At 32.7% G+C, this 17,388-nt stretch overlaps 1 protein-coding gene across 3 annotated transcripts; it reads left to right on the top strand.

The window, feature by feature from the left end:
* Positions 1-6,954: 6,954 nt before the first annotated feature.
* On the top strand, positions 6,955-17,101 carry LOC143079520 (monocarboxylate transporter 14-like). Of its 3 annotated transcripts, none has more exons than XM_076254901.1 (7): positions 6,955-7,018; positions 8,911-9,229; positions 10,252-10,395; positions 12,050-12,973; positions 14,377-14,556; positions 16,035-16,160; positions 16,638-17,101. In XM_076254901.1, the coding sequence occupies exons 2-7, from the start codon at positions 8,989-8,991 to the stop codon at positions 16,781-16,783; spliced, it is 1,761 nt and encodes a 586-aa protein (XP_076111016.1). In that variant the 5' UTR covers positions 6,955-7,018; positions 8,911-8,988; the 3' UTR covers positions 16,784-17,101. The 3 variants fall into 3 exon arrangements, with proteins under 3 accessions (XP_076111016.1, XP_076111013.1, XP_076111015.1); XM_076254898.1 differs by lacking the exon at positions 6,955-7,018 and adding an exon at positions 7,536-7,680; XM_076254900.1 differs by lacking the exon at positions 6,955-7,018 and adding an exon at positions 7,560-7,692.
* The last annotated feature ends 287 nt before the right edge of the window (positions 17,102-17,388 follow it).

The following is a 17,388-nucleotide window of genomic DNA, read 5'->3' as shown; positions in this document are numbered from 1 at the left end:
ACAAAGAAGGTATGGGAAATTTCGGCTGCCACTTAAAAATTAGGATATATTTAGATGGAGACAGAATTTCCTAGCAAAATTCTACGCACAAAGAGTTGTTGCGAGAGTTCACAAAATGCCAAGATTTAACGTCCCCATTGTGACCAGTCGTGGATGCGTACTTGTACATTCCGCTTAGCCAACCGGACGCTCATCTTTTTTCAAGGATTATATTTAACGTCAGAGGAGTTTCAAAATTACAATTATTCATTTCCCCACCCTCCCGTGGTGGTTTAGGGGGGGTATGGGGTAAATTGTTTTGAGATAAGATTAAATGTCAATGAGATAGCAGCTCAACAACAATCGGGCAAATCAAATTTATTGGGTTATAAAGAATTAAGTATAAATAATAATACAACTCCTTAGCAATTATGAGAAAAGAAACGCTACACTTTTTAAAATTCCTCTAATTTAGGTCCCAACAATAATATGTTTAAGCAAACCCAACATGTTATCAGAGTGTTATATAACACCACGGTAATTGCTGTTATACGTAATGTCTGTAAAAGTAATTGGTATCTATTTATCAGCGTCCTTGAATATTGAACTTAAAATATATATGTAATGATTTTCCCATACGTTTAGATTTTGTGAGGATATCCTTCACTGTGGTAATGATAATTACACAGACGAGCTTACAGAAGCTGAGATCTACATAAAGGTAGGATAAGTAGTACACACGAATCTTGTTTATAGGTTCTTGATTGCTCTCGAATTATTGAAATATCATAACTTTTTTATTGTATATTTTCATCTGCTCGAATACGTCACATCTGTAATACTTATTACTGGTATATTATTGAACAATATTAGGGATCTGACTATGAGATATCTATCGCCCAACTGGTACCCCTTAAACATGAACAGTCTTAGAGCGCAGGGAAACTATCGGTCATCTTCTAGTTAAGTTAATATCAATATTTACTTTACATGAATGTTTCATAAAAATACGTTATTTTGATTAGCTAACAGCAATTTCGCGTCATTCTGTAATTAACCTGCATTTAGAAATTAAATGCAACATACATTTTGACAAGAGCTTCCGAAATAAAGGCCACATATAAATAGATGAAAAACTTGAAGGGAATCGGGTTTAATGATACTAGCAAAAAGGTAATAATAAGAATTTGAATTTGAATTGAATACTTCTTTTAGTAACGTTATAGGGTTTTAAAAGCGTTGACCGTGCGCACTTTTTTCAGAGGTCTTCAATTCTTAAATGAAAATGTCAAACACATGTATTATTTACAAGCATTAGCAATGCAACATTCCTGTAACAATTACGTATGAATTTATTTCAACCCTAATTCAGTCGATAAAAAGGTTAAGTTTTCCTTTTATGGACATTTGAAAATGTAAATAAACCAGACTAGTTTTTAGTAGACGCCAATGTTGAATTCATTATCCAAATAATCCGCTTAAAACATCCGAACATGCAGGTTATTGTCATTCCTTGCTGAGAAAAAATCAAAACATTTGTCAATCAAAATAAATTTCGTGTTCAATATTTATGTGACACACATATAAATATATGAACCTGTACAACCACGTGTTTCGTATCCAGAATTAAATTTGAAAAAAAATCCAAACTACGTGTAATATCTTATTGACATCAGATTTGTAAGATAGGCGTGCACTTCAAACATGAAAGGACGTTATGAGGCGAATAATTAGGAGGGATCCGCCATTTCTCTATTCTTTAACTAACTTCGAAATTCTTAGACCATTTTTCTCTATCATTTATTTATTTTCACCCTTGTTTCCTTTTTGTTTATTTTTGACAAATTTTCTTCTTCTTTGTTTTATTTTGCACTTTTCCCCTATTATTCTCTATTCCACTCAGACCCCCCTTTAATTACAGATTGATTTAAAAAAAAAATTCACGTAACATTTAATCACAAAAATAACTAACAAGAGGCTGTCACAACGACAGCAAACCGGATTTATTAACATTTATTTGTGTCCTGGCAATATCACAAGAACCATAACTGATGAACAGTGAAAGTGAAAATCGTAAATATCAAATTTGATCTGCATTTTGTCATCAGTATCAACATATTAAAAATTGAAAGAGCTAAGGTTGAATGGTGCATGAGTAAATGCAACAACATGAATGGAAACGCCATTTTTTTTTATCTTTCAAGAATCATAACTCCTGAACGGTGAAAGTCAAAATCGACATTATTAAACTTGACCTCCATTTTGTCATCAGTAACAACATAATAAAATTTGAAAAGCTTTGGTTGAACAGTTCGTGAGTAAATACACGGACATGACTGGAAACGCCATTTTTCATTCTTTCAAGAACCATAACTCCTAAACGGTAAAAGTCAAAATAGTCATTCTTGAACTTGACCTCCATTTTGTCATCAGTAACAACATATTAAAATTTGGGAAGCTTTGATTGAACAGTTCATGCATAAATGCACGGACACGAATGGAAACGCCATTTTGCAATCTTTCAAGAACCATAACTCCTGAACGGTAAAAGTCAAAATCGACATTATTAAACTTGACCTCCATTTTGTCATCGGTAACAACATAATAATATTTGAAAAGCTTTGGTTGAACAGTTCATGAGTAAATGCACGGACATGACTGGAAACGCCATTTTTCATTCTTTCAAGAACCATAACTCCTGAACGGTAAAAGTCAAAATCGTCATTCTTGAACTTGACCTCCATTTTGTCATCAGTAACAACATATTAAAATTTGGGAAGCTTTGATTGAACAGTTCATGCGTAAATGCACGGACACAACTGGAAACGCCATTTTTCAATCTTTCAAGAACCATAACTCCTGAACGGTAAAAGTCAAAATCGTCATTCTTGAACTTGACCTCCATTTTGTCATCAGTAACAACATATTAAAATTTGGGAAGCTTTGATTGAACAGTTCATGCGTAAATGCACGGACACGAATGGAAACGCCATTTTGCAATCTTTCAAGAACCATAACTCCTGAACGGTAAAAGTCAAAATCGACATTATTAAACTTGACCTCCATTTTGTCATCGGTAACAACATAATAATATTTGAAAAGCTTTGGTTGAACAGTTCATGAGTAAATGCACGGACATGACTGGAAACGCCATTTTTCATTCTTTCAAGAACCATAACTCCTGAACGGTAAAAGTCAAAATCGTCATTCTTGAACTTGACCTCCATTTTGTCATCAGTAACAACATATTAAAATTTGGGAAGCTTTGATTGAACAGTTCATGCGTAAATGCACGGACACAACTGGAAACGCCATTTTTCAATCTTTCAAGAACCATAACTCCTGAACGGTAAAAGTCAAAATCGTCATTCTTGAACTTGACCTCCATTTTTTCATCAGTAACAACATATTAAAATTTGGGAAGCTTTGGTTGAACGGTTCATGAGTAAATGCACGGACAACATTTGTTTGTCGTCCGCCCGCCCGACCGACCGACCGACCGACCGCCGTACATCCCCAAATCAATAACCGACATTTTTGTCACAAAAATCCGGTTAAAAATTAAGTGCACTGAGTTATCGATCGACTCTTAATTGGGTTCTTTAAAACTCAAAGCAAATAGCAATACGTTGAATATTAATTAATTGAAAAATAATTGTTGTTGTACCCCCAAACTGATAATAAAACTGTTTTCAGAAACTGCCAAATCGGTCACACAAACCTTCGGACAGTACACGCAAAAGAATATGACGTTAAAATTTCACAAAGATCGGACACATTCAATTGTAATTATTATGACAATTATTGTGCTCGTGCACTTAATTTGATCAAAGAAATTAATAATACACGTATCCATTTTTAGAAAACATACGATAGATAGATGAAGGCTTATAAGTTAAGTACATACGTCATTTGTTTTATTTTTCAAGGACTTCAAGAAATCATTCATACAAGTGTATCTATTTTTAATTTTTTTTAGAAAACATAAGATTGCAAGGTGAAGGTCGAAAACTTAAGTACATAAGTTATTTCTTTTATTTAAAAAAAAAAAGAAACGATGACTCATGTAATTTTTGTACACAAAGCCGGAAAGAATAAACCATATGTTTCATTTTCACGAGAACCGAAAGGAATGACATCAGCAAATTATTTTAACTGTTAGAACATTGGGCTTTAACAGGAAAACTTTAAAATACTTAAGAATTGAATGTTTCTTTTTGTAAATACTTGGGGTGCAAAACCATTGACCACACTACATTTTGTATGAAGAGCGGAAGCATTATTAAAATGTGCGCACGGTCAACTGTTTTTGCAACCCTTAAAAATTACTGAAAGTACCATTCAATACTTGTCATTACTTTTTTTTAGCTATGATCTTGAAAATTCGATTTCTTTCAAGTTTTTCATTTTTTTTTTACCTGTGCAGGTTATTGTGGAAGCTCGTGTCATCTTGAAAGTTACATTTCATTTTGAAATAATAACATTAGTTGTATGTTTCATTATAATACGTGATTCTGATTGGCTACTCTGCAATCTCGCGTTATTCGTAAAGCAACTTCATTACACAATAAAATTTATCCTTTATGATGACACGAGGTCCCACAATAAAGTGAATAAAAACTTAATAAAAATCGTGTTTTCGTGATCCTAGCTAAAAAATGCAATTATAAGTATTGAATGCTTCTTTTAGTAACTTCATTGGGTTCTAAAAACGTTGACCGTGCGCACATTTTTAGAATGAAGCGCTTCCAAAATGTACTTCGGTCAACGCTTTTACACCCCCAATGAAGTTAGAAAAAGAAGCATTCAATTCTTAAATAATAACATTACATGCAAAACGTTCTTTTGATTTGCTAACAGCAATCTCGTGTCATGTGGAAATTAACCTTATTTTTAAAATAAAATGTAACATTCATTATGATACGAGCTTCCACAATAGATCACAATAAAGTGCTCAGGTAAAAAAAAAGAGTGACGTTCGTTTGACTTGTGCGGGATGTATAAGTTCACAGCCACGTCCAATCGGAATGGGGACGTTTAATCCAATGTCTTTTATAAGAGAGAATGAGAAAACAGAGAGATTCTACCAGTTTAAGAACCATGATAACAGCATCGCAATATATGTCCTGCTTAGGTTGCACGTTTTTTCAAAGCACGTCTGTCCCTATCCACCATAACTTCATATTCCAGTGACAGTTCAAATTTCCCGCCTTTTACCCCGATCTACACACTACCTTCCAGCAACTATATCTATTTATTCCCGACTTGGAAATGCGAGAAATATTTTTCTTTGCACAAACAGCATGTTAGATATTGTATAGAATTAAAGCTTTGCTTAAAGTAAAGCAGGGGCGGATCCAGCCATTTTAAAAAAAAGGGTGTCCAACGCAGAATAAAAAGGGATCCGCCACATTAAAGTGATGACAACCACTGACATCAAAATTAAGCATGCACTTACTAGGTAATTTTGGTCCAATCAGGAGCCTCCTTGGTGGTTGTCTTAGGTACATCTACATCTACATCGTTGAAATGCAAAGGGTCTAAGACCCATCACGCAAGTACTAATTAAGTCATTCAATATGGTGCTCATTAAAAACATATTTACATGTGATATTAAAATCAAATGTTTGTTGCGTGACTACTCTGTTAAATAAGATGTGAGGCTGTTCTTGAATGCCTCTGCATCTTCTATATTTAACAGTCTTATTGATAAGGTATTCCAGTCTTTGATGGTACGTGGAAAGAAGCTGTATTTGAAGGTGTTTGTTGAAATTTGAAGGATTCTAAATTTACTTTGGTGGTATTGCCGTGTTGTCCTGCCTTGTTGTTCTACATAATATGGAATATTTATGACTATTTTATTAATATGCAAAACTTTGTGAAACAAGCAAAGCCTTTTTATTTCCCGTCTAGTCTCTAATGATGGTAGTTTTAGCTTATTCAGTAGGTAATTTTTTAATTAAATGTTTTTTTTCTGTAAGAATTTGTTTTCAATGTCAGATATTTGGTAAGCAGTGCAAACTCTTTTCACTACATGTACAGAACTGTTTGAAGCTTGTCATCTTATTTAGACATGTTTCTGTTGTTGATCAAGAATACTTGAGATGTATTGTTTTCCCCCCCATTTTTTTGGGTTGCTGTCTGATTGATAAAAATCGTGCATCTCACGATGTCAATTTATTTCTGTTTGTACCTGAGCTTGTAAGTTTAAATGGTCCCAATACAATTTTAATCTAAAGTATTTTAAAATGGTCACTTGGACTTTTAAACATCTGACAATTAAACCATCACTGAAGAGGTGCGTCCGTTTGGTTTTGCAGGATGTATAAATATGCACTAAGTGTAGGGAGAGTTTAAACCTTTTCTACTAAATATCAAGGAAATCATGCAACATCTCTTGCAAGTGTACTCTTGATATGCCAAAAAATGAAGGTATAGAGAAAAATGCTACACGACCTCATATTTTCAAATAAATGCAAATTATGAACTATAATGTCTATTTCTCGAAAACTGTAGAATTAAATTTTAATATAATTAATGGTAAAAGTGATAAAGTTGAGGCGTAAAAGGAGTTACTGGTTAGTAAAAACGTCATATAATGTTCCCACTGCCTACGTTACTTTAAACTAAATCACAGAAACTTAGTTAGCTGCCAAAAGCAAAAAAGTAAGAAAGATAGCTGATAAAATGTTGAAATGTGACAACGCAATTACATATATTTAAAAAAAAGTTGTAAATATCAGTGTTGTTGAAAAGTGTGGTTATGTCCTTGAAAGAACCACAGCTGCATGTACATCAAATATTCAAGACAAGTTCGACTAAATATGTTATTTTAAATGATTTTATACTTTAAATTTCTTTTCACTTGATGGATTTTAAGTCTAATAATCTCTTAGCCCATACAATTTTCTAAGGCACATAGTCACTTGGTTATGCATGTTTACTTTCAGCTACGGTTGACATCTACACATTTTGGTATGACTCAGCTACGGTAGACATCTACACATTTTGATAAGACTGTCGAAACCAACAGCTGCAGGTATGTGCTAACTAGGGTATTTTATAATTAATATTTTTTTGTTAATCTCAATATTTTAAAATCTTTCAAAAGACAATTTCAAGAGTAAAACATATCTAGGGTAATTTATGCTTATTGCTCTATTTTGTATGTCACGTTTTAGTTATCATGTACTTGTATGGGAACACTCGTCTAGCTGTTTTATCGATTACTACGATCTATCTCAAATATCGTCTGTTAAAATTCTTTCTTGTCATTTTAAAAACTTATAAATTTGAAACTACTAATTGTGTAAAGGTTTACTTTAAGATGGCGTGTTAGAATTTACCATTACACATCAAAGAAATGTTTAAATGAATCACTTCACAAACGACTCTTGTTAATGCATCATATTTGATTATATGATTTCGCGTCAAATCAAATAGGATTAAATAATAAAGAGAATCATAATATGCAATATTTGAATATACAATTACAATTGACCTTTTTACTAAGGTAAATGACATATATCAGTATAAAAGCACCCAGCTGTTTATGTTTCCTGTTATGTTCATATATCATTGACAATGCATACAGTCAGCAGCATAAACGATCATTGAACTCGGATAATCTGTAGTGTGGATATATATATATATAATATATATAAGGGAATATACACAGATTTAAATATGTTTTAACTAACTGTAAGTAATGGGGTAAGTTAATACTCAAAATATTTTTTCCATACCGTGTAGTTTCATGACTGGAAAAAAATCCCATAATGTTGTAGATGTCACTAGGTCAAAAAATCAAAGGACTATGTCAGAACTTTGGTTTCCAGATGATATCTTATGAACCTTGTCCACCATGGATAAACTTAGTTAAGGACTTTGTTGATCTTTGGTTCAGTAGATCAATAATCATGCAAAATAAATGAAATGAAAGTTTCGTATTAAGATCTTTACCAATCTTTGACAAGTAACGTGCATTGGGTCGAAACAGACCACAATTGATTTTCCTGTAATTTGTTCTATTAAGGTCTCGGTTATTTCAGAAATTTATTATAGATTGAAATGTGAGCAAAATATTGTTTTCCATCATCTGACATTGTCAACAAAATTAAAAGTCTTCATCACTAATACACAAACGGTTTCTTTTACAGCCAGTCCATTAAAAAAAAACAATTTTAAGCTTCTGAAATTTTATATTAAACAAGATTTTCAGAGTATATAGGCATTGCGGGTGTTTCTTTGTTAAAACGAGTGAATCAAACAAAATCTCTACGTGGTAAATTTGAAATTTAAAATCAGTCAGAGTAAACAGCCAGCCCTCTCACGTGTGCTGTTTATAATATATGCAGTTGATCGTATAATTGGATTCAGTCATGGGATACTTTCAGAATATAGATGATATCTAAATAATGCTCCCAAGTGCTGCGTGTTCTAAAATGAATTATGTAATACGTTCCGGGCACTTAAGTATATATTTAATAATTATGAAAACCTTATATGGACAGCTGTACTTGGCATGTTGTCACCTTAACCTGGTACAGATTTCAGACACATTTTTTAAGTTCATGGTGGGAAAATTAATGCTTTAAATATAAGAAGATCGTAAATACAAAATTACAATTGAGAGGTAAAAGCTAATTTATGAGTGCATTGTGTGTGTGATATCTCCGGATGATTTTAATGTATCTGTGATACTGAAGAATTTATAACCTATTTTGCAATCACAAGTATAACAGATAAGTTATATAATTCAATTGGCACACAAGTATTTGTAAAATACCTTTATTTATAATGGGTGTTTAAAAATAATCAAAATGTATGTGATAGGTGGGCTGATAAGATTATCAATTATTACAAAATAAGCATAGTCATGAAAGCTAATGTCATTTTTTATACCATGTTTTCATTTTTTCCTTTTACTAGAGTTTTTACTTTCACTCGACCAAGTATGTAAATAGATGCCGTGATCAAAATTAATATACGTAGTTTGTGCATACAAATATGGAAGAAAAAGAGAAAAACTATAACGAGGACTTAGATGATGAGGATCTAATCCCGACACCCCCAGACGGGGGGTGGGGATGGATGGTAACATTTGCATCGCTAGTTTGTAGCTTTATTGTCGATGGAATTGGTTACACCTTTGGTGTTCTGCTGCCAGTATTTGCCGAACATTTTGAGGAATCGAAAGGAAAAGTTTCTTTAGTTGGTTCTCTTTTGTTTGGTGTATATTTGTGTTCAGGTAAATATTATTGTACATGTACTAAAACGTTAATCAAAAGAACAAAAAATCAAATCAAAAGGAGTTGTTTCAATAAAAAAACGAAAATGTGGTATGATTACCAATTAGACAGATCTCTGTCAGAGAACAACTGACTAAGAGGTTAACAAATATAGGTCATTGTACAGCCTTCAACAATGAGCAAAACTTATATCACATAGTAAACTATAAAAAGGTCCCGAAATGACAAATTTAAAACAATTCAAACGAGTAAATATATGTTGAATGCAATAAACGAACAAACAAATTGTCAGTGTGAATTATTATACACGCTATTTCATTTCAATTGTTCGAAATACGATTTTTGGTTCGATTATATTAATTTTAGCATCTTTATATTTACGCATACTAAATGACAATGCACTCTGATTTAACAACCTTGACCTGTGCAGGTAGGACTCTATTTAATGTTTGATAAAACGTTACTATACTAGGACACATACTTTTGCAAGGAGTCACGTACTAATCTGTATGGTTCACAGACCTTTAAAGATCTTTAAAATGCGTACTAAGTACAAACGTCTACAGAAATAAACGATGAGAAAATGTTAATAACATAAAAATAGATAGTCATGAGCATGGAAGTACTATATTGACTTACATAGTACTTCCATGTCACGAGAAAATATAAACTACTAGTACTTGAATTAATAGAGTCGATTTTCTTTATGAAAATATTTAATGTTTTCTAATCTTATTTGCAAATTTCACTCAGATGGGTCAAGAAAATAAGACATAGTAGTATGACAAAGTATTGTCACAACAGTCCAGAATTACAAGTTAAACATAAAAAAATACAGTTATGATAACGTTACTTTTGATAGATATAGACTTCATTTTCGCAACTCTCAATCAAAAGAAGAGATCGAATTATAAAAGTGCAAATGCTATATAGTACTTTTTTTTAAGCAACAATTTATTTTGCTCATTATTTTTGCTAAAACGGAATATCATACAAATAGAAAATATTGTTATTTTTGTAGGTCCCATAGCCAGTGGTCTTGTGAATAAATTTGGTTGTCGTCCGGTCACAATTGCAGGAAGTATAATAGCCTCGGTTGGGTTTTTATTAGGATCCTTCGCTCCTAACCTAAACATACTTATATTAACATATGGAGTTCTTGGAGGTAACATTTCTAACACACATCGTTTAACAAAATTACAAGACACAATTTCTTTCACAATTTTATAAAAATAATGAGATATGATATGATTTCTAATGAAACAAATATTCACCAAAGTTCAAGTAAAGTAGATGTTAGCAATTATATGCAAACATACGATCTTTAACAATGAGAAAAACTCATACTGTATAGTCTGTTTGTTTGATAATTGCATAGAATTTCTGAAAGATGTAATAAGGATTCCTTATAAAATGAAACCTCCAGTGAGCTAAAAAATATGCATACTTTGGCAAAACTTGATCATCCTACCCTTTTTTAACACTTATTATTTATTTTTTAAAATATATTGGCTTTTAAACATAGTTTTACAAAATCTGGTATTAAAAGTTCCACTATATCTGTTAAAAAGCATAGACAAAGACATCAACCTAATAGTTTTTACACGTATATGACAATTAGAAAACATTAATGTCTTGATTAGCTTTTGACAATATGCATATATTTGCAACAATTAAAGAAATCAGATACTAGTATCATAATTATATGTAAAAAAGTAATATATGGACCAGCTCGTTTTGTCGTTGTCAAATCGGAACTGTGTTTGAAACTCATTTCAAGATTTTGACGAAAGTACGGTCGCCAAAAGACAAATAAAGGGCAAATTATAATGCAAACACAGTCAAGTAAATGGATAGCACAATCTTCAAGAATAAATGGATGGCATAATCTTGAAATTTTAAGTAGAACCTATGAAATAGTTCATTTGATACATATATATATCTATATAAAAGAAAAGGATAATTACCATGATTACATTTATTTTGAAATTAGAGAGCTACCATTTGATTTTTATGGGGGGGGGGGGGGTAGGGCTAGGATGAAAAATTTTGTCCTGCATTTTTTTTAGTTGTAATCTCTGTCCTGCATTTTTATTTTTCACTCTGTTCGGTCCTGCCTTTTTTTTTTTAGTTTATCCTGACTTTTTTTTTACCTAAATTGTCGTCCTGACTTTTTTTTTTTGCAAGTGTCTCATCCTGCCTTTTTTTTTACTCAAAACTCCTGTCCTGCATATTTTTTTCAAATTTCATCCTAGCCCCCCCCCCCCCCCCCCCCCCCCCATAAAAATCAAATGGTAGCTCCCTTAGCTGTCCTGATTTGAAAAAAGCCAGTGGATAAGTACACATGTATGGGTCTCACATTCACGGTTGAGCCAGATTGTTTATACGTTTCAAAACACAAGTGAACAAGCTTTAGCGATCAAATTCAGAAGTAACGTCGCCTGCTTTCTTTTTGCTTAAAACTTACAAAATGCATTAGAATTTTATATTTAGACAAAATAAATCTATATAGCATTACGTTTTTCAATATTTAATTGTTAAAGCAAAGTTTAAAAAAAATGAAAATCTTTCATTCAACCACTACACAGATTTAAATTTCACTTACAGTGTATCGATAGTTGCTTTCGTTTCAAAATGGTTATCGATTTACTTACGATATGAAAGTTTGTAACAGCACCACGAGGCATACATTTTAGCAAATTATACAAAACGGATTGTGCAAAAAAAAAAATGAAAACCTTCTGTAAACTAATGTAGTATACATGTACAATGTATATGTAAAATTGTAATTCTGTGCACGTATTATTTATGTTTTACAGGTCTTGGTTTTGGTTTGATCTACTTGCCATCTATTGTAACAGTCGGTTTTTATTTCGAGAAGAGACGTGCGCTTGCTACGGGAATCGCAATGTGTGGTTCCGGAATTGGGACATTTGTATTCTCACCGTTAAATGACTATTTGTTGGGGCTGTATGGTTGGAGAAACTTACTTTTTATCCACTCTGGAATCATTTTAAACGGTGTTGTGTGTGGAATGTTAATGCGACCACTGAAAGTAAAACCCAGAAAGCGAAGTAAGAACGATACACTAAATAATCATGCAAAACAAATGTCTGGGGAAAATCGTCAAAGGACAGAATCGGATCCAGATGTTTATGAAAGAAAAATAATGACAGATTTGCTAAGCAAAGACCCATCTATAAGGGAAATTACTAACGACAGAGGGTCTTTACCGGAAGTTCATTTTGTAAGCACTAAAAGTAATGAAAGCAATTCAAATATGAAAGAGACATACCAGCCTTTGATAATAAAAGAAATTATTCCTAGGACAACCCGAAGTAGAGCTGATTCGCAACCCTCAGTGATGCAACACAGAATAGACTTTGCAAGACCAATGTACAAGAAAGATATTTTCTACAGTGGAAGTATAGATAGAATACCACAATTTAGATCTCAACCTAGTGTCCATAGTTATGTAGCCAGTATAACATCTATTCCGGGAATAGACGAACCAGAGAGATCTTCACTTTGGGACAAATGTACATGCCTGCCCAAAACTGTGACTGATATTCTCAAGGAAATGTTAGACTTTTCATTAATGTTGAAATTCTCGTTTTTCATGTTGTTTATAGGAAACGTTTTTGCGTGTACTGGATATTTTATTCCATTTAGTTACATAGTGGACAGGGCTGTACAACTGGGTATTTCTAGTTCTAATGCTGCTTTCCTGCTCTCAATAATGGGTAATAATTATTTTTAATTATTCTATTAGAAAACCAAGTTGGCTTTAAAGAATAATTTCGCCCAAAACCTGCGAATGATTAAGATTAAAATTATAAGTCTTTTTTTCTTAACATTCACAGAAATACTAAGCATAATTGCACATCGAAAAGTCTAGAGCAAAAATCTGTTTACACAATAATCATGATAATCAAACCACGAAGATCATTCAAATTGAGGCTAAAACACACACAAAAATAGCTATGGGTATCCCATGACATACTTGAAAGAAGCAGTGTTCGGGTGCTTCGACAAGGTGAACGTCTCCTGCTATGTGTGTCTGAACCGCAATGAGCCATTCCAGTTAATTTCTGACAGTTGGGATGGATGGGGAGATTTTTTTTCATACCTATCAGAAAAAAACATCATAAAAACTACCTATCAGATCTATAAATTAAGACCTATCAGATGTAGAGTTTCTGTTCATATTGGGTGGATGGGCTTTCATGGAAAAAAATGACCTATCAGAATTTTTTACTGCAAGGATTGTACCTATCAGAATTTTAAATACAATACCAGATAATGCATGATACGAAACTGTCTACACTTCAAAGCACCCCTAAGATCTGAAATAGGTATTTTTGTAACCCCTAAGATGTAATTGTTTTTAATTATTTACTGCTGCAAGACCCTTTTGCGTATAAGTGTACGTGTCAGATGAAAAAAAAAAATTTCACCCCTAAGATGTATAAATTTTACACACCTCAGAAAGGACCATCCATCCCCCTTTAGCAGATATTAACTGGAATGGCCCAATGCTAATCCACACTCATGCGGGAAAGAAAAATTAACACTGAAAATGGAGCGCTTAAACTGGTGTTCCCTGTGAGCAGTTCTACCGGTTTCGTGATATAACGTGTTGACAACAGTTTAATAAATAGGAATATTAACTAAAGAAAAATGATTATAACGTATATATGTAAAAGAAGATGTGGTATGATTGTCAATGAGAAAACTCTACACAAGAGACCAAATGACACAGAAATAAAGAACAATAGGTTTTATCGTTCGGCCTTCAACAATGAGCAAAGCTCATACCACATAGTCATCTATAAAAGGCCTTGGAATGACAAATGTAAAACAATTCAAACGAGAAAACTAAAGGTATAATTTATGTACAAAAAACTCAACAGATGGATACACATAGAAATACATCTAACAAAAACACAGAGTGGACGCGGCCGGGTACTTGTATATCCAAACAACAAAAAGATACTAAGTACTGATCTGAGAGTACTCGCATATGTTTATTTATATTGTTCCATAGATGTTTTTCAGCTAAAATGCTGAAGTTGATTATGAATTATAGAAATGGATAAAGAGATTAACAATTGAGTATCCATTTTCTAAATTATCTTTCATACAGGAATCACCAACACCATAGGAAGGGTCCTGAGTGGATTTCTCGCTGATCTCAGTTTTGTCAATCCATTAATTCTGAACAATGCAATGCTAGTACTAAGCGCTGTCGTCTTGTTTATGGAGCCACTTTGTACAACCTATGCAATGCTGGTTGGATTTTCTGTCATATATGGTTTATGTATAGGTAAGTTAACATCAATAGCATTTATTTTGATAATGTCGACCGATTAGTGTATGGAAACACGAGGTGGTCAATATTACCGACATATTAAGGACGAACACAAATTTTACAATAACAAGCTTGCCTATATAAGAGTTGAAGAAGTGAATGGGGAATTTTAATGGTCAGTGGAAATTTATCTTTGAATATAGCGTGTGCCATTTTATCCATGTAAATCTCGATGCGTACTTCAATCCCTTCTAAAAATCTGACATGAACTGCCAGTAACCGAAAGCAGTCCTGCGTCGCCTTTAGAATTGTTTTTGAAAGAACTGTCCCTAACTGTATTTATACATCTTACAATTTCTGAGAGAATCTATTTTTCGAATGAGTGTTTCAACATATCCAATGCTTAATGTAATACAGCTGTTTCAACAACAATGATGTTTTGTTGTTTCCATTGTTTTAGATTTAAGAATGTCGAACATACAGAGCATAACAACACTAATAATATTTAATTCTTTACTTTGTTTTGGATTGGTACATTTCGGACAAACCGGGCTAAATAATGATAATAATATGTTGTTGACATTTTTTTTTTTAGATCAGTACATGTCAAATCACATCTACAATTAGAGCATACAGTCATTCTAATGAAAGTTAATGGTTTTCATTGAAATTGTTTCACAATTTAAAAAGAAAATGGACCCATAAGTGGTTTCAAATGTTCTTCTAGAGTTGCTGTCGTTATACAATGTTTCCAATAAGTTGCCTACCAATTTTGAAAGAGGATAAGTAAGAGAAAAAAAACATTCCAAGATATACAGATACATAACCATATATGTGTGTGTAAACTAACACCTTTATAGTCAGCCGATCACTGTGTTTATCTTATTATCTTCTTTTAACATACTTCAACGGTTGACTGAGGTATAACATTTTGGCCAACATAACTTCTCTGTCCGCCATAAGACACCTGCTTTAGGAGACAACGCGACGACTGATGCTTAGAGAGTCGTTTCGTCAGGTGCTCGTTTCGCGCTTCAATTATATTTGTATAGACCAATAAATTATTTCGGTATAGTTAGGTGTTCTTGTTACAATTTTTCTAAAGGTTCCCCGCATTTTCACCTGAATTCATCGCCGCCATGTTAAAGATTCTTCGATTGTTATAAAACATACCTAATATACCCTGCATAATTTTATCTAGGGTTTGGAATCACATCGTTTGAACGATAAGTTTTACCACTTTATATATGATGTTTGATATGTTAATTTTTATATTGTGTATATTGTATTGTATTGTTTGTATATATATGCCTTCAACCCCCAGGGGTATAAATGTGCATTTCATTAATAAATAAATAGATAATCAAAACTTATTCCCTGCATTGACTGATTGAATTATCTTCCTTCGTTGGTATGTCGTTTTCGTGACTTTGGAATGTCCGTTTGTTTACAAAAATTAGGTCGACCGAAAAAGTTTATCTTTGTATTTGCAGCTGCATATATTTCCCTGACTTCTCCTATAATATGTGATCTCCTTGGAATTGGTAAACTGTCGAATGGTTTTGGTCTACTCATATTAGCAAGAGGTGTGTCAGGCATATACGGTCCGCCTTTAGCAGGTAAGTTAGAAGGCAAAATACAATTCGTTTATCATATGGTTAAAATTTCATCTACAAAATTCCATTGTATTTTCAAATTTGTTTAATTTGACTATATATTTTAACGAACAATTTGCTGCAATGATCAAGTGGTTGAAACAACAAATTTTCCCTTTAAATTTCAAACATCTATGTAAAATAGTTGAAATATAAATATTTATACAATTCCGTTTAGCCATTTATTTCACGTTTTGTATCTGTGCAATTAAAATACATGTTTAATCAGACTATGACAGTGTTTACATAATTTAAGACTAGAATGTCAAATATTGTTTTCAGTTTTAAGGCATCAGTGATCATTCCAATGATCTATAATTGCTTATGTCACGTACTTTGTATTCTGATGGATTTTTGTCTCAGTGAATGTGGGCATACCACATCCCAGTACATGTATAAATTATTAATTTTTGAAAGTTAACATGTAGTCTTGTTTTGCAGGTGCAGTTTTCCAAGCAACAAATAACTATGATGCTTCATTTTACCTTGGGGGAGGAATGTACTTATTGAGTGCAGTCTGTCACATGGTGTTACATTTTCCATGCATTAAAAAGGACGAACAAAGGAAAGAATTGAACATAGCATGAGCATAGCACACTGGATAAATGATATTCTTTATTTGCACAAAGGAAAATTTAGAACTCTAGTCTAACATCGTAAATCACATTTGTTAGGTCACGTGATGTGTTTATAGAATCACGTGACTAACATACATTTGCTCAATATCGTTATATAGTTATCCTGCGAGAAAGAAATCCGAGGTCTAAACGTTTAAGTTATGCTTCTTTGGCTTAAGCCATTGAACGACGGACTACTATATATTATCTGTTTTGATTTCTACCTTTTTTACTGAAGTATAATATATTATGCATAATTATGATAGAATATAAACATATTTGGTTTTTCGTTGGAGTTGTGTCACATTTAGTCATGTTGGGACCGTTTATACATGACTTTACGGCATGGGTTTGCTCACTGTTGAATGTCAGTTGGTGACCTTTAGTTGTGTAAATCAAGGCCATTTCGGGTGTTCGATAGTTTTGTCTCATTGGCAATCATGCAAAATCTTATCTAATATTGTATAATGTAATTCATATTGAATGTTATAATTCTATGGATTAATATGGTAGCATTATATAAATGTCATTTTTATCAACTTAAATCAATCTATTTACATACAAGCGTAAAAGTA

The sequence above is a fragment of the Mytilus galloprovincialis genome, chromosome 6 (genome assembly GCF_965363235.1).
Source record: "Mytilus galloprovincialis chromosome 6, xbMytGall1.hap1.1, whole genome shotgun sequence".
Lineage (NCBI taxonomy): Eukaryota > Metazoa > Mollusca > Bivalvia > Mytilida > Mytilidae > Mytilus > Mytilus galloprovincialis.
The sequence above is the reverse complement of the archived record's forward strand: the minus strand, read 5'-3'. Positions and strand labels throughout refer to the sequence as shown.